Here is a 22,847-nt window from a genome sequence, read left to right on the forward strand (position 1 = left end):
TTTACGCACAAAGGGTCAGATGTGGAGGTTCTGCGGCAGTTTTGGCTTAGACTAGTTAAGATGTGCTACAGATGCATAAGATGTGCATAGATGAGGTTTCTTCACGTCATTGGTCTGAGTCTTGTCATGTTCTGAGTGAATAAATGACAGGACGAACCAACCAAACACAGTGAAGTGTGCGAAAGAGTATTTGCCCCGCTGTGCTGACACTGTTGGTGCATTCTTTAAGGTTATGATACATTTAATTGTCTCTGAAGGGAAATGTGTCCTCTGCGTTTGACCCATCCTTCAGTGCCACTGGGGCATCTCGGGAGCAGTGAGCCCACAAAACAGTGAAAGAAAGGAGCAGGGACGCAGCTCCAGATCTAGAGCTAGTTTTGGTCAGGAATGTTTTAGCTGGAGGGTTTGAAGTTATGGACAGTGTTGGGGAGTAACAGATTACATGTACCGGAGTTATGTAATCAGAGTACAAATTATGAGTAACTGTATTTGGTTACAGTTACTGTTTCAGTGAGTGGTAATTGGATTACAGTTACTTGGTTGAAATAAATGGATTACACAGATGTATTTTCCTGTTTTCACATTTTGGGCTATTCCCTTTTTTTAAATTTTTTTATTTATTTTCTCAGTAATTCCACTCATTGCCGGACACTAAACCAGGTCTAAACCCAGGTCCAAACCAGGTCTAAAACCAGGTCTAAACCCAGGTCCAAACCAGGTCTAAAACCAGGTCTAAACCAAGTCTAAAACAGGATTTAACAGGACTAAACCATGCTGTGTGGACCATGTCTCCTCCTCTTCTATCAATAATATTTTTAATTTGGTTCAGTAAAATCTGGGCTTTTCATTGTCTTTTATCAGACAAAACATCTTATGTGAAGATTTCTTGGTCTTTGCTTCTCTACAGCAAATCAAGTAATCCAAAGTATTCAGATTACATTACTCACTTTAAGTAATGGATTACGTTACAAACTACATTTTGGGGTATGTAATCTGTACTTTGTAAGGGAATACATTTTAAAAGTAAACTTCCCAACACTGGTTATGGAGCATCTTTTGGATTGATGGGGGGGAAACTGGAGTGCCCGGAGAAAACCCACCCACACACACACTTTAAGAACATGCAAACTCCACACAGAAAGGCCTGGACGACCTGGGAATCGAACCCACAATCTTCTTGCTTTGTAGCTTGAGTGCTAGTCTCTGTCTCTAGCGCCCTCTTGTGGGTTTAAAAGTGCACTGCTGTAGAGAAGTGTGCAGAAGTTCTTTCTGACATGTTAACTCTAACATGTCAGAAAGAACTCTCACTTTGGCTCATGAGAACCCGGGTTTGCGGTTTTCAAGGTGCAACCAAAAGCGCAGTGGCCCCTAATAGATCCATGAGTGGCACAGGCAGAAGACCTACATCACGTGCATCTGCGCTCCAATCCTGTGCGTGTCGCCAGCGCATCAACACACGCCTTTCCTATCACGTGAAACGGAGCCGAATAAGGTAAAGCTGTCCAAACTAGAGCGGCAGCATCCTGGATAATCCTGTGCGTAAAAGTTCCGTGGAGCGCGCAGAGGAAGCGCGCTCGTCTCTGACCGGTGATGAGAAGAGCGGGTCAGGAGAGTCCAGTGTCCGCGGAGAGGAACCATGGCGCTTCTGTCCCCGCTGCTGTGTCTTCTTGTTTCTGTTGTGACAGCTCATGTGATCGGGGCAGAGCGCGGAGCTGCGGAGGGCGTCCGGGGGAGAAGACGGACCGCCCTGACCGAGGAAGGCGACTCTGAGCGGGCACACAGCGACCCGAGTGACTGGGGTGGGTTGGTTAATGCGTTTTAAGTGTGATGAAGTGTGAGTTGTGTGACGGAGCCTACTCCTGTTACAATGATGAAGTAGATTAAACTTTCTATCAATGGGATTCAGAATGATGTAAAATTAACAACGTTGTCTTAGCCATTCACAATTTAACAACTTTAACTTTTTGAAGGGTGAAAAGTCCTTAATGTTGTCAATTATGTTCTGAAGTATGGTTTTAACTTTCTGTTCCCACGGAGTCATGCGGTTGACTTTACACCTTTAGAAAGTTTCATATTATTATTCAGCGTCCTGATCTGCAATAATTGTATTATTATTAAATAATTCCAAATGGTCTGTCCTCTTCCTTTCAGAGCTTTTCTGACGCTTGGGCTGCTTCCACACATGTATTTTCATATTAAAGCATTTGACCAGTCACATTTCAGCCGTCACTTGTTGCTAGGCAGAGTCAAAGTCAAAAAAGCCTGACTCCTTCACAATCTGTTCTGAAGGCCCTTGAACACAAAATACATGTCCATGAAACTGTTGCTTCAACAATCAGATTTTGAGTTGGTATCGCCAGAGCCTTTAGCAGGTGTACGACGGCACCGGATTCAGAGCCGCGGATTGGACAGTCAGAGAGCAAACCAGCCAAAGCAGCAAACTGCATCTGTAGCGGAACCAGGACTACACCAGGTCTAAACCAGGACTACACCAGGTCTAAACCAGGACTACACCAGGTCTAAACCAGGACCACACCAGGTCTAATCTTGGACTTGAGAGGGAGCGAGTGAGAGAGTGTCCTCAAAGCGCAATCGGGCGACAGCTGCACTGAGCCGAATGCGGCCAGCGCGGTCCTTTCCTGTATGATCACCTGACAGTCTACGTGGACTCACCTTCGGGCCAGTCCGGACAAACAGTCCTGGTTTAGTCCTGGTTTAGCAGCCCAGCGCTCCTCGAGTCTTCTCCACGCCTCTTTGTACTGTGTATAATGTAGCTATAAAATAGTTCTTGAGGAGGAGTATTGAGGATTGTTTCAGACTGAGCACTACTGAAGGCCTAGGTGTGAAAAGCACGCTCCGCCACTACTATTACTTTAATTTTATTACACTTTTATTATTAGGCTATATTTTTGGAGCTATGTTTCGTTTGATAACCGTAAGCCCATAACTCACAAGAGATTGTCCATTTTTCAGGCATTTTTCTGACAACTTTCTGACTGCATTGATTTAACAAAATAAAGGTGTTGTCATTTATTTTTATTTGTTAATTATATTGTGTCATTTAGAGATGTTTTCGTCCTTGTTAACATTATGGTTGCTAGGTAAAGATGATTTCGAGAAATTGATCTAACCTGTATACACCAGTGTTCATTTCTATGGCAGTGGTCCTAACTCATCATCATTCTGTAACCCATGGATACCACCTCCATTTGTCCTACAGGGCAGGGCCACAGGAGCCCCATCAGAGCGGCACCGTACAGCCTGGAGCCCGGGGACCCCGCGCCCGCCTTCTCTGTGCCCACTCTGGATGGCCCGTTTCAGTACAAGCCGGGCGAGTTCAGAGCCTCCCTCATCATCCACGCCTTCACCAACAAGTCTGCCTTCCTGGAGAGTTTGTGGAGCTCCACTGAGGCCCTGGAAGCCCTGGTGCACGGGCTGCCCAGCACTGCCCACGTGCTGCTCCTGTCTCTGGACGACTCTGCTCCGTCTGATGCCCTGTGGATGAGGGAGCAGCTGTACCACGCCGCCTCACACAGGTTTATATACACTTACTTATATATACGTAGGGAAGAATACTCTGAATACCTTTACACCGAGTTGGATTATATTATTGTAAAAAAACTGTCATACAATTACAAACAGCTTTATTTTTGTTGCACTGTGTGTCATGCATTCATTTATATCTCATTGGATGAGGAAAAATACATGCACACACATCGCTACAGCTGTGTTACTCTGTACTGCAGTGCAGTTCAAAGCTGCTCAAGTACCAGCATATAGCACCACTATGTATAATAACTGTATTTAATGAAAGTGTCACTGGACTGGAACACAGGGACTCAAAATTAGTATTCAAAATATGTATTTTCGGTATATGTATTTAGATACTTCCCAACACTGGTTACTAAATATAATATATATTACTAAAATAGTTAATGTGGAATGTGGAAGAGCTGGAGGAAGTGTGTGTGGAAAGGGAAGTCTGGGCCTCTCTGCTCAGACTGCTGCCTCCACAGTCGGGCCCCCGATAAAACTCAAGAAAATGACTGGATGAACATTAAAGGAACTTTTCTGCCAAACTGTTTGTTCTTGTCTACTGTAGAGATTTTCTGGTCATTTTAATGTCAAACTTGCATGTAGTTTTGTGTCTGAAGCATTGTCCCTGTGTGTCTCTCAGAGGCTCCCTGATGCATAAGGAGACTCTGTCCCGGCTGCACTTCTGTCCTCTGTCTGTCTTCGCTCTGGGAAACTGGATCCCTGCTGTGCTCTACTCCTGGAGCTGCTCCGGACACAACTGTGGACTCTCCCAGGCTGTGTTCACATCCAGAGGTGAGAGACACAGAGAGAGACACACACACACACACACAGAGACACACAGAGACACACAGAGAGACACACAGAGAGAGACACACACACACACACAGAGACACACAGAGAGAGACACAGAGAGAGAGACACACACACACACACACAGAGAGACACAGAGAGACACACACACAGAGACACACAGAGAGACACACACACAGAGAGAGACACACAGAGAGACACACACACAGAGAGACACAGAGAGACACACACACAGAGAGACACAGAGAGAGACACACACACAGACACACACACAGAGACACACACACAGAGAGACACATAGGCACACATCTACCAGTCAAAGGTTTGGACAGACCTCATTCAGTGTTTTTTTTTTTTTTTTTTCCCATATGTTTAGCCTCGTGAGCTTCATTTGGGTGACGTCACACTCTCTTACTCCATGTCTTTACACAGTCTGTATTTTGCATGTATCCTATAATGATTTATGTCTATTCCAGATTGGAAAATGCCTGTGGTGGTCAAAAGGCTGGACGCTCGATATGATTGGCTGATGGCACACTGGGATCAGAGGTCATACTCTCTGGTGGATGCAGGTGACGGGTGTGCACCCTCTGCTGATGTGAAGGGTGCAGTGGCCTGGGTGTCAGAGGACGGGTGCTCGTTCTTCACTAAGGTAAAACTAGACAATGTCATAGTAGTAGAAAAGTAGAACTGCTTTCATTTCTCATGCATCATTTGGACTCTCCTAGTTAGTGGAGAGCACTTCTGGATACACTGATACTTGTCTTACTATAACAGTCACTTATATTTACAGATGATAAGAAATTCTATAGCTAGGCTCATTTATAGAACATATGAATTCCTGTAACTTTTGGAGGTGGACACGTTTCATATCCACCATCTACTGGTGAAAAAAAAAAGACATTTACAGATGGTAGCTTTAAATCCTTATCCCTGTGAATTCTGGACTAGCAGAGCCATGTCTTTGTTGTGTACGCCTTAGAACAAGTCCAATGATGCTTTATGTATTGGACAAGTCCATAGTTTTATCTATAACGCAACTAAACAGGCAAAATGCAAACGAAAGACGCACTGTGCAAGTTTTTAGGCGGAGTGTACGTCTCCATGGAGATATTGTTGCTTTCCCTGTATGGTATTAAACAGTAGAATGCATTTTTTTCAAGGTATCATTTTATTGTAAAGACCTATAATTACACCTATAATGAAATAATAAGCAAGTTTAATGCCATACTGTGGTACATTCCAGGTGCTGGACTCTTACCAGAAAAGTGCCTTCCTGTATGGAAGGCTCTTTTTTGGTAAGCCACATGACATCACAAGGTGGAACAGAGTGTTTTCTGTTTGGAAGAAGAACTTAATATGTGTAAAAAGCTTCAAACATGTGTAAATGAAACAAAACACAACTCTAAGTCTGTTTGTGATGAGGAGACGACATTATATTATACATCAGACATTTTAAGTGGTCAGAGAAAGCGACTTTCGATTTCAAAAGTTTTTTTTATATTTCAAATATATGTCATTTTACCAGATCTTTGGCATTTTTTGCCCTAACTTGGCTCTGCACACACCTGTACCATTAAGATGACACCCTCCAAATTTGTCGGATGAGTGGTTTGAGAGTTATGCATACCACAAACAAACAAACAAACAGACAGACATTTCTCGCATTAATAGATAGTTTAATAGATTTATTAATTCATTAATGGATTAATAAAACAAGCTTGAAACAAAATACAACTCCAGACATGTTTTTAGATGAGAGAACACCAGTATAAGAAGGTTAAAAACTCCCAAAAACGTACATTTTTCGTAATATGTGTTCTTCCAGCTAAAACCTGGAACAGTCTTCCTGAACATGTGAGACAGACTCTTCTGTGACGCTGTTTAAATCCAGGCTCAAAACATTTCTGTTTAACTGTGCAAATAACTGAAAGGTTTTCATTCTGCACTCTTCTCTCCAATTGATGTCTCTCTTTTTTAATTTTAATCTTCATGATTATTTATGTTTTGATTTGCTTTTATTAAGATTTTAATGTATTTCTTATTCTGTAAAGCACTTTGAATTACTTTGTGTACGAATTGTGCTATACAAATAAACTTGCCTTGCCTTGCCTTCTTTTGAAATGTTGTAAATGTTCAATAATTTCAGACTATTGTCCCATCTCGTGTGTGTGGTGTGGCAGGTGCAGGCCATGGCCAGATCCAATGCGTCCGGTGTCCTTGTGTACGCTGGAGCAGGACAGCCCATCCGGGACATGACGTGTGTGGGGGCAGAGTGTGAGGTCGCCCTGGACCTGCCCGCCGCCATGGTGCACCTGGAGCCCTCTGTGGCACAGTCGCTACGGTAACACACAGCTCCAAAACAAGATTAACGAGTAACGGAAGAATTAACTACAAAACAAACAGATACTACGGTTTAGATGTAGATGAAGAGCATATGACAGATGATGATGATTATTATTATTGACAGGTTTAATGAAATAAAGTAGTTTTTATTTTATTTTTATTTTTTATTTTGGGAAACTTTATAATTTTATTTCCTGGGTGGACACAGGCAACAAATATGAGTGTAAAGGTAATTCTGTAATTTATATAGTATTTTTGATCATGGTAATGGTTTACACAATATCCATATTGCAAGAAAATACCTATTTTTTATTATATATTATTGAAATATTTAATTTTGTACAAAATGTGGCTTGTGTTTTACATTAGTTTTTGTTTATATTTGATTTGATCATTTACATTTCACCCAAATTACTGTATGTTATTTCATGTTTTGTTTTTTCACCTGAATGGATCTTGTGTGTCTCTGATTGGTTTATCTGCCTGTCAATCATGTCCGTTTTAAATCAAGGAGACAGACAGATGCAGTTCCAGACCCACCCGTGTTTGTTTAAGCAGTGCTTTTGACTGACCAGGTCATAAGTAAACAGCATTATTCTCAAATATACGAGTAGACAAAACTGAATTTTTGTTATATTTTTACAGCATCAAAATAACCCCAAAAAAGTACCTGGATGTATATTACTAGTATATTACGATACTAATGACTTTGACTGTGTATTGCAGTACTACATAATGTTCTGAATATTGAAGGGATGATAACAGTATATGTTGTTTTCCTGTTTTGTAGCCTCGGACAGCCAGTGAACGTGTCCTTCCAGACCACTCCCTCCCCAAACGTCTTCATCAGTATTGACCAGCAGGGGGCGCTGGCAGAAGTGGGCTGGTTTCTCTACTCAACATTCAGTTTCATCAACTGGCAGGCTCAGTGGTGAGACAGTATTAATAATATAATATGTAAATAAATGTAATGTTTAGGCCTTAGTGACTTCATCTGGCACGCTCACTTTAGGTCAAGTTTTACTTTACTCGTCCAAACTCAACATGGGGAATGATTACCTAGAAGTCGCTCCAGAGTATAAGTCACACCAGCCAAAAAATGCGTAATGAAGGAAAAAAAACACATATAAGTCACACTGGACTCGAAGTTGCACTTTCTGATGTGATTTATATTATAAAATCAAAGACCAGGAACTGACATTTCTTGTTGAAAGTCAAGTTCTAGTAAAAACAATAGAACAGAAAACAACAGACTGTTAACGTCACATATGAACAGTTCTTCAGATAAATATAACATAAACAACAGAACAGAACAAGTTTACCAAACTCTCCATCTCACTCCAAATCACTAAATCCATTCAATTCTTCATCCTCTGTGTCACTTCTGAGCAACTTGTCGACCTCCGGAGGTAAACGGTGCACCTCCTCCTCTTCTGTGTCGCTGTCGTCAGACTCAGCATCAGTTCCAGTTAGAATTATTTCAGTCTTTCTGAATCCTGACAGGATGGTTTCGGTGTCACTGAAGTCCAGGCTTTGTCCATCCATCCAGTGACTTCAGGAAAGTTTCATGGTGCATCCTCCCGGTGTCACAACTTTCTCACTCATTTCAAACTTTCTTTCTGCTGCTTGATTTCCATTTTCGGTACTTCGGTACTTTCACTACTTGCAGCTTGTAATTAGCAAAATATGATTTTCTTTTTGGGGGCATTTGTGTTCACTCTTCTCAGTCGTCTTTATAAATTTGTTTAAATGTTAAATTGTTCAGTGGTGCAGAAGTAATGGTGTGATCAACTGACATGATACAGAGAACAGAGGCTCTTTCTGCAGGAGACATGTGCAGTAGAGTGAAGTGACAGTGGTACAGGAGGAACAGGAGCAGCAGATACTGATACACAAGACTAGAACCTCTGGACACTTCACTGTGAACATTTGAATATAAGTCAAACCGGAGTCACAGGGTCACCTAAACCATGAAAAAAGTGCGACTTATAGTCTGAAAAATACAGGAATCAAAATTACAATATGCAATAAATTCAAGTAAATGAATCTGAAGTATTATTATGAATTATTATGTCCTTATCTCCCATACTGTCCAAACAGAATGCTCCACTCTCAAAGTACAGGTTTCCTGGTGGTTACCAAAATCTGTAGGACTTTCATTTACTTATGGATTTATGGACCAGCCAGTTTGAGAATCAGAGGAAATCTTAACCTTTTTATTTGACTCTGTTTATGGTCAGTATTGATAAAAAGTGTTCATATAATTCCAGTTCCTTATGCTTTTTGTGCTGCTTGAGTTCGTCTGATGGTTTCACTTATTGTGTGTGTTGTTGTGTTACTATAAAGGTTTGTGTGCAGGACTTTGAGCTGCTTTATGAACCGTTGTGCTGTGTGCAGGTTTGATTTCCGCACCAGTCTCCTGAGCAAACTTCAGACTCCAGCCACCGTCCTGTCGGTGTTTGATAAAGTCCAGATGCAGGGAGAGAGTGGAGCCCAAGCAACACTCCAACTGCCCTCAGGTAACAGCTGCATCGAAACTCCATATCACAGATTTTACAGAAAAGATCGCCTATTGTTTATTGTTTGAACATTGGCAGCGTGTATCTGCATATTCTACGAGAGGCAGCAGATGTGACGTACAGACTTATAAAAATGTTCATTTTCTGTGACGGCGGTGTGTTCATGTCCTTCAGGAGTGTGGGACAGTCTGGAGCTGGACGTGTCTCTGTCTTGTCCCTCCAGCAGAGACTCGTCCTGTCCTCAGTGGGACCACACGGTGCAGTTGTTCGTGTGCTGTGACCCTCTCAGTGACATGTGTAACCTGGAGCTGGGCCGATGGATCACCGCCTTCAGGAGGTCACACACACCTGCACACACACACACACCTGCACATACACACACACACACACCTGCACACACACACACACACACACTGCACACACACACACACACCTGCACACACACACACACACACACACACACACCTGCACACACACACACACCTGCACACACACACACACACACACACACACCTGCACACACACACTGTCCATCACCAGCTTTTATTATGAAAAACACAGTGTAGTTAAGGCGAGACACTGCAGGGGAAAAGGGAAAAAATACATTTCAAGAATCCTTCTATAGTTTACACATAAATTAAAATGTATTAAAGGTTTTCCTGCATAAGTTCAGCATTTTGTGTAAATAAAAACAGCTACATTTGCATATATTTGGAAGTTACAAATCTGAAAAATGCATAAAGCCTCTGTGAATAAAATTAGGGGGATTTAAATGTTATATTTTTTATAAAAATTCAAAGGGTGATTATCTTTAGGTGCTTGTATAAAGAGCAAACTGACCAAAAAATAAATACATTTTGAAAAAAGTGGTACTGGTAATAGTAGTAGTGATAGTGGTAATAGTACTTGTTAGTAGTTAGTAGTATTAGTAGTATTGTCGTGCCTTAAGTTTAAATTTTAGTTTTATAATTATTACATTGTTTTTGTTAATATTATTACATCAGATTTATTCATCAGACATGTAGTAAGGCACTTAGAATAGTTCAGTACGTCCTGTACATACACCCTCTTTTACCTCTAGAACTGTCACGTTTTTATGTTTTTAATTTATTTTTATACGATACATGTCAGTAATCTTGTTGGATGTTGTTTTGTCACAGAGGGACCGGACACTGGCTCACAGACGTGTCTCCACTGCTCCCTCTGCTGGACAGCTCCACCTGCTCCTTCACCATGAAGACTGTGCCCTGGGCCATGCCCTGGATCGTGTCTCTGAACCTGCGCTTCAGTCAGACCAACAGCTCCACAGGTGCCATGGCAGTTTGGAATCTGGGGGAAAAGTGGGTTGGGTCATGATATTGGATTGGAAAATGTAATGTCAAAATCTGGGCTGCTCTTTTTGACTTTGTTCATCAAATCCAGACTGTTATCTCTCTCTATTTTTTATGCAGAGGTAAATCAGTCAGGTTCCTGTGCTCTACATCAGTGTTTCTCAAACTTTTTTTCTGAGGACCCATATTTTAAAAGTCACAAATCTTTGTGACCCAAGTCAATACACATTCGTAAATCACAAAATAAATTTGTCACCATTATTGAACATTAATGAGGATATTTTATCATTGACTGAGTGATCATGTCTCGCTGAACAATTAGTGTCACTCAAGTTTTAAACAATGAAAAACAGTGGGCAGAGATGTATGTATGTGCATGTATGTATCATGACAAGGCGACCCAAAAAAAAATCTCTTGCCACCTACCTGATCTTCATGAGCCAGGCTAGAGCTGAGAAAAGGAAACTAATAAACTTGAACAAACTACATTTCCCACATAGGGCCGGGTGATATGGGGATAAAAGGAATCATGATTTTTTTTTTCCCCCATATTGATCAATCTTGATTTTCTATCTTCTATCTTCTTCCATCTTATTAAAAACACAAACATGTAGACCTCAGGCATAAAGAGTGTGACGTGTCAGGATCACTACAGGTTTTATTTTATGTTGATGGGAACAATTATTTTGGATAAAGTCATATTTAAAAGTTGGAATGAGTCTGTACAGCAGGGGTGACCAACCAGTAGCTCTCCACCCCAAGCAGCTCGCCAGGGCATTTCTGAATCAGACCATTGTGCTGAAGAACAACAATTTGGTTAATTACTTATAACTTCCTATTACTTTTGTAAATACATCATTTTGGAGCCCAGTTTTGTAAACTAATAAATGGACAATAGTTTATGTTTTATAAGCATCTTACTGTACTCTAAGGCTCGCCCTCTTTCTTATTATCGTCTCAATTTCTAGCAGCCACTAAATTGAGTAGCTCTGCGGCATTTTTGTTTTGTAAAGGAGCTCACCAAAGGATAAAGGTTGGAGACGCCTGCTGTACAGTATATTAAACCTAGTGCAGATGCGTGTTAAGACTAATTAGGTTTTATGTTTCACATAAAGTGGTTTTCTTTCCATAACTTGGATTATAAAGATGAGAAGCACCAGATGAGAGAAAGAGAGAGGAGAAAAGACGAGGAGCGGCGTCCGGATCAGAGCGAGGGAGGGACGGGGGAACAGGCAGAAGGCACCGCACACACAGAGGCAGAGGGAGAGAGACACTGGACTTTTATTCAAATTGTGCAGATTTAAGTCAAAACTTGCGAAAAGGAGAGGAAACGCGCTGTGGCTCAGGCTGCTTTTTCATAAACAAGAGCGTAAATCCCCGTCAGCACCAGGCGCTCTGCTGCTACATGAATGACTGTGACCTGCCCATTAAAATGCTCAACCTCACATCAACCTGAGTAGAGTTCGCGATCTATCAATCTTTCGATCTTTTGATTTTTGGCATAGCTCTATTCTCACCTCAGATGTGTGCTTTGCTCATTGAGTCTGTAGAAATGCTCCTTGTTTTTCAGTCCCTTGTGATATTTTTTTTCCTTTTTTCACCTAATGTCATGAATGCTTTTTTTTTTTTTTTTTTTAATGATGACTTTCATTAAGGTCAATAACAGCCTTTTTGTTTACATTTTGATATTTCATTTTGAATGTTACAGAAGGAAGCCCACTGCGTCCATTTAAAGTGACTTCAGTGTTCAGCGGTGGAACATTTGACAAAGATTATAATAAAAGATATCAGCCCTTTAAATTCAGTGTTCCAGTCTCTGCCAAAAAGGTACGATCCACATTCTGTATTTTGATGTGCTGGTGAGTGAATGTATTGAGAATGGTAGACTACTAGGTTTATTTAGTTACTAGAACAAGAGAATTCTTCCTATTCTTTCATAGTATCATTATATTTTAAACCGAACTGATTATCTCAAAGTGTGCTATGAAAGTAGTACTAGTATTTGTGTGTATTTTTTGTGGTATCTGTTGTGTGCAGGTGGAGCTGTATGCAGTGGTCACGGGACACGGCAGCGATGAGAACGGCTGTGGAGAGTTCTGTGTCACCTCCCATCACTTCACCGTCAACTCCGTCTACAACCACACGCTCACGTTCGACACAGCAGGTCAGTACAGCCAGTACTACAGCCAGTACTACAGCTGCTACTGCAACCGGTACTACAGCCAGTACTACAGCTGCTACTGCAACCGGTACTACAGCCAGTACTACAGCTGCTACTGCAACCGGTACTACAGCCAGTACTACAGCTGCTACTGCAACCGGTACTACAGCCAGTACTACAGCTGCTACTGCAACCGGTACTACAGCCAGTACTACAGCTGCTACTGCAACCGGTACTAGAGTGGTACTACAGCCAGTATTACAGCTACTACTACAACCGGTACTATAGTGGTACTACAGCCAGTGTTACAGTCAGCACTACAGCTGGTACTACATTCGGAACTAGAGTCGGTATTACAGCCAGTACTATACTTGGTACTGCAGCCGGTACTACAACCAGTACTACACTTGGTACTGCAGCCGTATACTACAACCAGTACTACACTTGGTACTGCAGCCGGTACTACAATCCATACTATAGCAGGTACTACAGTCAGTACTACAATTCTTACTACAGCCATTACTACAATCAGTACTACAGTTATTACTACACCTAGTATTATAGTTGGTATTACAACCAGTACTACAATCAGTACTACAGTTATTACTACACCTAGTATTATAGTTGGTATTACAACCAGTACTACAATCAGTATTACAGCCAGTACTACAGTTAGTACTACACTCAGTTCTATAGTCGGCACTACAGCCCGTACTACAGCCCATAATACAAGTACTACAGCCAGTTCCATAGGCAGTACCGCCGTCAGTACTACTGTCAGTACTACTGTCAGTACTACTGTCAGTACTTTTGTCAGTACTACAGTTTACAACCACACTCTCAGGCTGCCCAGGCCTTTCTGTGTGGAGTTTGCATGAGAGCAGCTCCAGTTTCCTCATCAGCCTTAAACCTGCATCAAAAGTCAAATCCTCCAGCTAAAGCAGAACTGACCGAGACCAGCTCAAGATCTGGAGATGCTTCCTCCTGACAGGCTGCCCCAGTGACATTCAAGAATAAAAATGAAAATAAGTGTACCTCAGCCTTTAAGCCTTTACTATGAAGCTGGCTGAACATATCCCGGACAAATATCTGTTATACCGATATACTAACCCAGACAAGAGCATCTCTGGATAAATGGTACTAAAGAAGTGGAAGACAATCTTAATTAATACCTCATAAATACTATATGTGTGTGTGTGTGTGTGTGTGTGTGTGTGTGCGTGCGTGTGTGTGTGTGTGTTTGTGTGTTTGTGTGTGTGTGCCAGGTTCTCCTCTGGGCTGCACCCTGAAGGTCCCAGACGGCGCTGTTCCCAATGAGCACGGCACCTGGCTGTACGGCAGAGGAGGCTGGTGTGACGGGCTGCAGGTCGCCCCCTGGAGGGTGGACCTCACTAAGCAGGTGGGACATGGACACCTACACAACCCCAAGAAATGATGATTAAAATGACAAACAAATGAAATGAGTTAAATTGAATATGTTAATGTGTTGTTTTCAGTGAATATAGCATTTTTAAAACAATAAAAGTGAACATTATGATAACTGTGATCTAAACATGATTTGTGTGAGCAGTTAATCCCTTTACATGTTGTGTGCAGGTGGACCAGAGCAACTCCCTCGTGTACTGTGGTCTGTTTGAGGGCAGAGACCCAAACCCCTCTGCAAAGCCCGGTTACATCATCATGTCCTCTTTCCTCATCTTCTATAAGTGACTGCACTCTGGAAATATTTCTAATCAAATACAAACAATGTCAATCAATGAAAATAAAAGTGTATTTTTTTTATCCGTATGAGAGGTTTTCCTGTTTTTCAAATTCTGACTTGGTTTGATGGGATCGTACCTGTGGTCAGTGTTTATCATAGTTTTAACATGAAGGCAAAGCACTTTTATTTGTACAGCACAATTTATACACAAGGTCAGTCAGAGTACTTTACAGAATAAGAAATGCATTAAAATCACAATAGAAACAAATCAAAACACAAATAATCATCATAAAATTAAGAGAGAGACATTAAATGAGAGAGAAGAGTGCAGAATGAAAATCTTTGAAAACAGAGTCAAAGTAGAGTCTGTCTCACATGTTCAGACTGTTCCAGGTTTTAGCTGCATGAACCTGAAACTCTGACTCCCCTTGTTTAGTCGTGACTCTGGGCACCAGCAGGAGGTCGGTCCCTGAGGTCCTCAGAGTGTGAGATGGTTCATATGACACTAACATGTCACAGATGGACTTGGGATGGAGGCCATGCATAGACTTGTATACAAGAAGAGCTGCTTTAAAGTCTCTTCTCTGAGCCACAGGGGGCAGTGCAGAGACCTGAGCACAGGACACATGTGCTTGTACTTCTTGGTTTGAGTCAGGACCTGAGCTGCAGTGTTCTGGATGCTCTACATTTGGAGAGGTCAGTGAGAGGCCGCTACAGTATCTAACCTACTGGAGACAACACATGGATAAGTCTCTCCAAGTCTGCTTGAAGTGGCAGTTTGAAAAAAAAAAGTTGAAAAGAAAGATACAAGATACAAAGAAAGATAAAGGGGCATAAGTGGCTGCAAGTTCTAAAACGTAATCCTTCTACTTATGTCATCAACGCCAAAAATTGCATCCAGTTTCCCCACAAGGAAGGTGACGTTTACACCGGGGGTGTCAAACATACGGCCCGGGGGGCCTCCAAGACCTTTAATCTGGCCCTCAGGTGATTTGCTACTGAAATATTTTAGTTATATATTCTATTAAAATATTGGTAATTTTCTGCGGTGCTTAGCACAGCAGCGTCTCCAGCGTCTCTGTACGTGGCCCCTCCCACCAGAGCAGCACAAATGAAGACTTGTCTCTTTCCAAACGCTCTTAAAGGACGATCGTTTTGACTGTTGACCATGACACCCTCATCAGAAAAATGTCCAACATGAGAAAAGTGGAGCCGAGTGCAGGATTTTACAAGAAAAATTGACTTATTCCTGTTTGCAAACAAGTTCATGTTAAAACATTGTGTTGAAATTGTATTTTTCTTGGGATCAAAGTAGGTTGGATAGGGCCCCTGGACCAAAATTAGTTTGACACCCCTGGTTTACACCTTTATTTTGATAAATAAAGGTGTAATTTATTTATTGTTTTTTTAGATTATCATAACTATTCTGCACAACTGTTACATCCAGCTCAGCTTGGGAGGAGAGAAAAAACTAAACAATAAAAGCAAGTGTATAAGGTTAACTTAAAAAATTTAATATATTCTGTAATACATTTATTAAAAGGAAAAAAAATTATGGGCATTTTATTTTTGTTATTATTTTCACCCTTTTTAAGGGAAATATTCCTATGAAATTAATTCACAAATTAGAAAGAAAACTAATAAAAAAAAATTTATTCTTACCCAAACAAGACCCTAACAAATTAAAAACAAATATGCAAAGTTTGTATTATTAAAGATAAGTATTTCAAAGAAAATTACAAATTCTCTTTAGCCAAGTAACAAATAAAAGAAGACACAAGTAAAACGAGGTGTGAGCTGGCAACAAAATGATCCAGCTGCTCTTTTACAGTTGCACCCATCAGGTGGACTCCTGGGATTGGAGGGGCGGGAAGGTGCCTGTCCAAACCAGCACATGCCACAGCCAATCAGAGCCCCGCGTAAGGTGCTGCAGCCAATCAGGATCCAGGGCTCACCAATGGGATTTACATACAACAAGAGAACAGGGACAAAGACAAAAGAGAACACAGGAACAACAGGTTTCAAGACAAATAAGCCGTGGCTCATGGCACTACAATACACTGATCTGATCTTAATTTTACACTCGATTTTGTTTTGAAGACATTTTGTTAAAACACTTGATGTTGGTTTTGTATGTTGATGTGTCTTAAGAACCTGAACTAGACCATCTCTTTCCCCACTGGTGAGATGTGCAGTCATACACGGGGACATTGTATTTATATATTTATAGATTTATTTATGATTAGATGTGTGCTAAAAATGATTCCCTGATCACCCAGAACCACAAAGACGAGTGCTGAAACGATACTGGTAAGAACACATGTTGTTAGACTGTATTCCATGAAATGTAATTATTCAGAAACCATTCAAAACCGATATCTGTCGTTAGTGTTTTTTCTGAAGCATACATGAGGTCAAAGTTCAACATCACCAGCAGTGAAAAAACATCACCTAAAAATGTACTGTTGGGGAAAACCTGAAGAAAAGTTTTAGAATAGAATGTGGTGTGTATTGGGAATAGACATTTAGTCTGATATTCATTTTGTGTGAGAAGGAGACTCTGGGACTTGGCCGTCGTTTAAATATAATCCACTCACGTTTTTAATCACTGAAATGTTCCAACCAGTGTCTCATTCAGAGCCTTGTTCCTACAATCGTTCAGCTCAGACATCAGATATATTAAAGACCGAGACAACCTTTTGGCGGATGCACTGTCTCCTTCTCTCTTTCAAAACAAAAAAACTACTTTCAGTTTCACTTTCATGCCTTTGTATATCTACATTTGAAAGTCCCTGTGTGGTTCTGGGGAGTTCTGTGTTGTCTAGAGGCACTGGCAGCTCAGGTTTTATTGTGATTGAAACTATAATGCTGCATTCAGACCGGGGCGTCCAAAAACTAGACGCCTTTAGAGTTGGGCGCCTTTGCATTTGAGTTTAGACGCCCCCGATGAGAACAGGAGACACGTGTGCCCTTCTCACCTCCTGTCAGGGAACACAGAGGCGTGTATTTGCCTCTTCGGAGTCTCCTGAGGCCTGCACTTCCTCGACCCGCTGCATGTTCCTGCTCGTCTGAAGGTTGAGGAATGACAGGACCCCAGAGAGCAGGCATTTTTTGGCTGTCCCTGCTGCTGACCCACTTCTCTTTTCTCTCTCCTTTCTCCTCTCCTCCAAGTATATGTCCCTCAGGCTCTTCCACCACTTCTTGCATATGTCCACTGAATAAATACATAAACTCATCAGCTACGATCTTGCTGTGACTTAATTATGCTGGGAACATTGGTTAGCCTAAAGGCAGGCAAATATTTTATGTCTGTCAAGTGAAAAAGCCCAGCCCCTCTGCTCCAACTCTTCACCTGCACTGCTGAGCCTCTCTCCTCTCACCTCTCCTCCCCTGTCCTCTCCTCCTGTTTTTTATGAGTTGATGAGGTTATTTTGAGTGTGTCCAGTAGGTGGCAGCAGGAAACACAGGTGAGCAGGTGTGTCTCTGAAATCATTTCATTAGGCCCAGGTGAACAAACACAAACACAAACCAAACCAAACCAAGGAATGTGAAGGAAAACACAGACACCAGTGAGGAAATTTACCTGTAAAATTATATTTTTAAGTTTAGTTAAAATAGTAAAATGGTGGTAAAACCCATATAGAAGTAATCTCTTTAATTTAGATGTAAAATTATTATTCTATTTAATTTAAGTATAAGGAGAAGCCTAAGTTAAATTTAAACACAATTGGCTGATTTATTTTATGAAAGAAGATTAGTAAATAAATTCAATTTAAGTTTTGAAAAAGTTAAATAAAGCTAAATTGAATAACTAAATCATTTGATAATTGGCATTTGATTATTAAGATAAATGGTAAAATCTAAGTTAAAGTAGCACTAATTTAAAAAATATATATTTAGCAATTAAAAAAACAATTTATTAATTTATTCAAATTTGTCTTAATATGAAATAAATTTAATATTTTATTATTAATTAGTCATTTAAATTTGTAGAAAAAAAATATTTAAGATAAAAAATTAATTGGTAAAATTATACATTGGTTAAAATAGTAGCTATTTAAGTTAATGTGTAAAATGTATATTAATAACTATTATAAATGAATATTACAATAAATATATATAAATATTATAATAAATATTATATATACATAACAAATATTATAATTGAAGTATATTAATTAAAATTCAAATATATTATATTACTAATTAAATTGTAAAATGTAAATTAAATTTAATTATCATGCATATTTGTTTACTTTAAAGGTTTTCGACCTGCTACTGCTACAAATACTACTACTACTACTACTACTATTACTACTACTATTACTACTATACTACTACTACTACTACTACTACTACTACTACTACTACTACTACTACTACTACTACTGAAGGAACTGAACAATTTCAATAAAAATCTTCAAGCTGAGTTGAGTTTTTCAACTTGGACCTGCATTCCTTTAAGACTTGACAATGTCTCCAAAGTTCTGATCATTTACCAGACAGATCCATCTCCTCACTGATCCTGCTCCAGGCGAGCTCCTTTTGATCCTGGTCCTTATATTCAGCTAAAAATGTCTCATCTTCTTCTTTGTGGCTCCTGTGTCTTCCTGTTTCTCTGGATAATGATGTTGCTGTATCACTGAAGCACCGTCCCTGATTGGTCAATGCAGCACCTCCGACGCCAAAAGTTCAGCATTTCCAACTTCTCACGCCAACGCCCTGGATGAGCATCAAGGATGTCAGACTCTAGAACAGTCGAGACACACCACATCAACACCAGATTCACACCGTGTTGACACCTGAAGACACGTTACAAAAACACAGGACGCCCCAGACGAGTGTCCACAGAGACTCTGTGTGTAAACTGAACGTCTGAACGCAGCATAAGAACACAGACTAAATACAGTCAGTGCCTTTAATGATCATGTTTAAGCATTCCTGGGTAGCGTCTCATTTCTCATTCCTCGCTTCCTCCTCCTCGATTCCTCTCCTCGATCCTCCATTTTTCAGCTGTCAATCAATGCGTCATATTAAAGGTTGTATAGAAGATTTTCCAAAGAAAGAGAAATGCAGCGACTGTTCTTTTTCAAATGTTGTGCTTTGTTCCTTTTCCCCTTCTCTTCTTCTTTCCGTGACGTCAAAAACGGACTTTCTTTTGAGATGAACTGGTCATGAATTCTTGTTCGCCATTACAACAAACTTTGTGCAAACTGAGAGGAAGCTACAGTTTGAAAAAGACGCCAAGAACCGCTGTGCTGGTTGAGTAAACAGCATCAGTGCATGAGAGGCGAATATAAATGATGTAATCCCAGCGCGTCTGCAAGTCAGTGACGCTAGAAACGTAGGAAGTTTGATTGACAACCCAACAGCCAATAGATAAAGAGGTAGCCTTGTTATCTATTGGCTGATGTTTATCAGGCTGGATTTGCATAAAAAAGTTATGGAAAGCGGTTGCATGCAATAAAATAATGTTTAGGCTTTGAAACTTATTTCCCCTCTACACATATTTTTCTCAGAACATGAACGTCACTTTTTCATGTTAATGAAATTTGAACAAATCATGCTGAATATGCAGATTTATCTTATGTTACCTTATCATGAAATGTATCAGTATGTATAATTTAATTTAATTGATCTAATTCTGTAAAAGAATACAAAAACAGTCTTTAGTTTTCCACAGTTCTGTATTGTCTTAAACAGAATCAAACACACAGAGACACACAGTTTGGAGCTGGACAGTGTGAAGATTTATTCCAGTGAAGAAGCTCTGGTCTCTGCCTGTGGACACAGAATAACACATGATGATCACATTCTGATGATCTACTCTGTTCTACATGTTTAAATACATTTAAAGTACCTATAATGGACCAGAACAGAAGAACAAGAACATTAGAAGTGTATCTGCAGAAACAAAACTCACTGTGTGCTGCTTTTCTTCCTCTAAACGCAGTAACAGGGAGGGCATCTGGTATAAAGTCTCCTAGTGCCACATCACCCTGTAGAAGCACGAAAACTGTTTCAATAGAAGTACATTTTTTGAAAAATGTGTTTAAAATCATTTTAGTTGAGTTATTTACTTTGTTCATCTGTGCTCTGTGTTTTGTTGGTTTTCAAACATCTTCCTTTTTTCTGAAACATCAACTATAACATTCATGAACTTCCCCACAGCTCCAGCAGAGCTCTGGACGTCACTCTGTGTTTGTAGACGACTCTGGAACAAACACATTCAAATCTGAGTACAACTGTCACACTCTTGTAGATGGACAGTCAAAGACTATTTGTCATTACATTAACTCTAATTTCAAATAAAACACCACAAACATGTTTTAACAATGACGACATTCTAGGCCAGAGAAACATATAAAATCTTTAAAAAGTCTCACCTCCAGATCAGCTCTCATAATCCTCCTGCTCCACACTGTGTGTCTCTGCTCTGTCCTGTGTCCTGTTACATTTGAATTTTCCCTCCAGAAGTTTTGAGGAGGAGAATTCCAGAGGGAGGAGCCTCACCACAGATTATAATAAAGTCATGTTTCCTCAACCTGATTAAAACATGCAGGTTTAACATCGGCCACAATCAAGTGACCTTTGTAAGATTTAAACATGTTGGACAGAGAAACGAGAAAAAGTGATGTTATTGTTGTCAAATTTGTTTTTGCAATTTGAGCAACTCCTCTTGGACCATTTTTTCAGTGTAGATTTTCATTCTTTTTTTTTTTTTTTTTTTGGTCATCATAATTACAAAGCTGCTGCATCTCTATAATTCTATTTTGAACTTTCATTGACAATTTGAAACAAACAACAACAACAAAAAATCCTCCATACAACCTTTAAGCGGTGTCCCAAAGAAAACCACGGACTGAAGGAGTAAACTTGAGGGAGGCTTCAGGAGGCAGAGATCACAGAAAAGAACCAAACTTTACTGGTATCAGTGAGGAGTTTAGATCCTTTCTTATTTCCGTGTCTCCTCTGCGGGTGGGACTTCTTCACCCTCTTCCTGTAGAATCGAGGAGAGAAATCAAGGAGAAGGAGGCAAGGAAAGAGAAATGAGACGCGGCCCTGGACGACTATGTTTGGGAATGTTTTACCATGTCATTCCAGCAGAGAGCGCTGTTGTATGTGTAACAAAGACATGCAAAAATTTCATGGGCATAAAGAGAAAAACATTCAAAGCAGAAACAATCAGATTAGAAGCAATTTTAAAAGAAACTGAAAAGAATCATGACTTTTTTTTTTTTTTTTTTAATGAATGTCTGTACTTGTGTTTCTTGGACCACTACTCTGAGCGATAGTATTTTGAAGTGTGGATGACGGAGCGTGACTTTGATGGTGTGCTCGTCTCTTGTGTCCTTCTGTGCTCGTGGTGCAGCTTAGCAGTTTGTCCACAGGGGGGCGGTACTCATGTATTCTGTGTGATGTGCTGTCAGACTCACAACGCCGGGGTCTGCAGGGACGCTCCACTGTGCTCAGAGACTCCTCACAGCTCCCTCTCTCATCTCCCCTCTCTCCCTCTCATCTTCTCTCTACCCCCTCTCCTTCCTTTCTTAAGTGAACACAACTGTTATCAGAGCAGTCTTTTGGGATGTCACATACTACTTGAAATTAGAGAGTTGCAAATGTGTGCAGTTTTCTTTTTTTTTTTTCCCATGCTTTATTTTTTAAGATTTAAAAAAATGTTCCCAGTTTGCACTAAAGATGACAAAAGTGAAAAGGAAATTTAGACGATGCTGTTCAAACTCAACACACACAGTGAAATAACAAAAAAGTAGATTTGGTTAAAAAAACAAAAAAACAAAATTGGAGCGCTACACTGGATCAAAAAACTTACGTATACAGGTGCTCATCAAACCAGAGGGCTTAGGCTGTGTTCAGACTGCAGCCTGAAGTGACCCAAATCCGATTTTTTGGCCTCTATGTTTCTGTATCTGATCTTTTAATGACAGTCTGAACCACACAGATCTGATTTTTTTCAAATGTGACCCAGGACACTTCGAAATGTGGTCATGAAACCGATACATATCTGATCTTTTGACATGCAACTTCAGTGTGAACGGCCAAAGTGCATTCATCCACCTACACGTTATCAACAAGACACAAACGTCACTATTCTGCTCTGAAGTAGATGAAAATTGTTTTTTTTTTTTTTTTTTTTTAAAAATAATTTTTATTTGCAAACTACATAGATTACAACAAATAGGAACCAAACGACATACAAGATACAAGACAGACATTACAACTGAACATTACATACAAATAGGAACAAAGATGACAGGGGTTGGTGACAGTGAACCTTATGTGCGTGTGTGCGTGTGTGCGTGTCTGTGTGTGTACGTGCGTGTGTGTGTGTGTATGTGTGTGTGTATGTGTGCATACGCGTGTATGTATGTGTGCCGGGGGGATAGACAGGCTATGTGGATGATTTAATGTTGACCTGTATT

At 40.3% G+C, this 22,847-nt stretch overlaps 1 protein-coding gene across 1 annotated transcript; it reads left to right on the plus strand.

Moving 5' to 3' along the window:
* Positions 1-1,470: 1,470 nt before the first annotated feature.
* On the plus strand, positions 1,471-14,492 carry si:dkey-256h2.1 (uncharacterized protein LOC337520 homolog). The gene is made up of 13 exons (XM_020929008.2): positions 1,471-1,799; positions 3,221-3,536; positions 4,178-4,329; positions 4,824-4,999; positions 6,531-6,691; positions 7,484-7,624; positions 9,091-9,212; positions 9,387-9,549; positions 10,373-10,521; positions 12,252-12,370; positions 12,581-12,707; positions 13,970-14,103; positions 14,301-14,492. Exons 1-13 carry the CDS (start codon positions 1,637-1,639, stop codon positions 14,412-14,414), a joined length of 2,037 nt encoding a protein of 678 aa, XP_020784667.2. The 5' UTR covers positions 1,471-1,636; the 3' UTR covers positions 14,415-14,492.
* The last annotated feature ends 8,355 nt before the right edge of the window (positions 14,493-22,847 follow it).

This window comes from Boleophthalmus pectinirostris, unplaced genomic scaffold (assembly GCF_026225935.1).
Source record: "Boleophthalmus pectinirostris isolate CB_2022bp ecotype Guang Dong unplaced genomic scaffold, ASM2622593v1 HiC_scaffold_6, whole genome shotgun sequence".
Taxonomy (NCBI): Eukaryota; Metazoa; Chordata; class Actinopteri; order Gobiiformes; family Gobiidae; genus Boleophthalmus; species Boleophthalmus pectinirostris.

Coding starts and splice junctions, on each gene's coding strand:
- si:dkey-256h2.1 (XM_020929008.2), top strand. CDS start 1,637: ATGGCGCTTCTGTCCCCGCTGCTGTGTCTTCTTGTTTCTGTTGTGACA. Junction 7,625..9,090: donor ATCAACTGGCAGGCTCAGTG/GTGAGACAGTAT, acceptor TGCTGTGTGCAG/GTTTGATTTCCGCACCAGTC. Junction 12,371..12,580: donor TTCCAGTCTCTGCCAAAAAG/GTACGATCCACA, acceptor TGTTGTGTGCAG/GTGGAGCTGTATGCAGTGGT.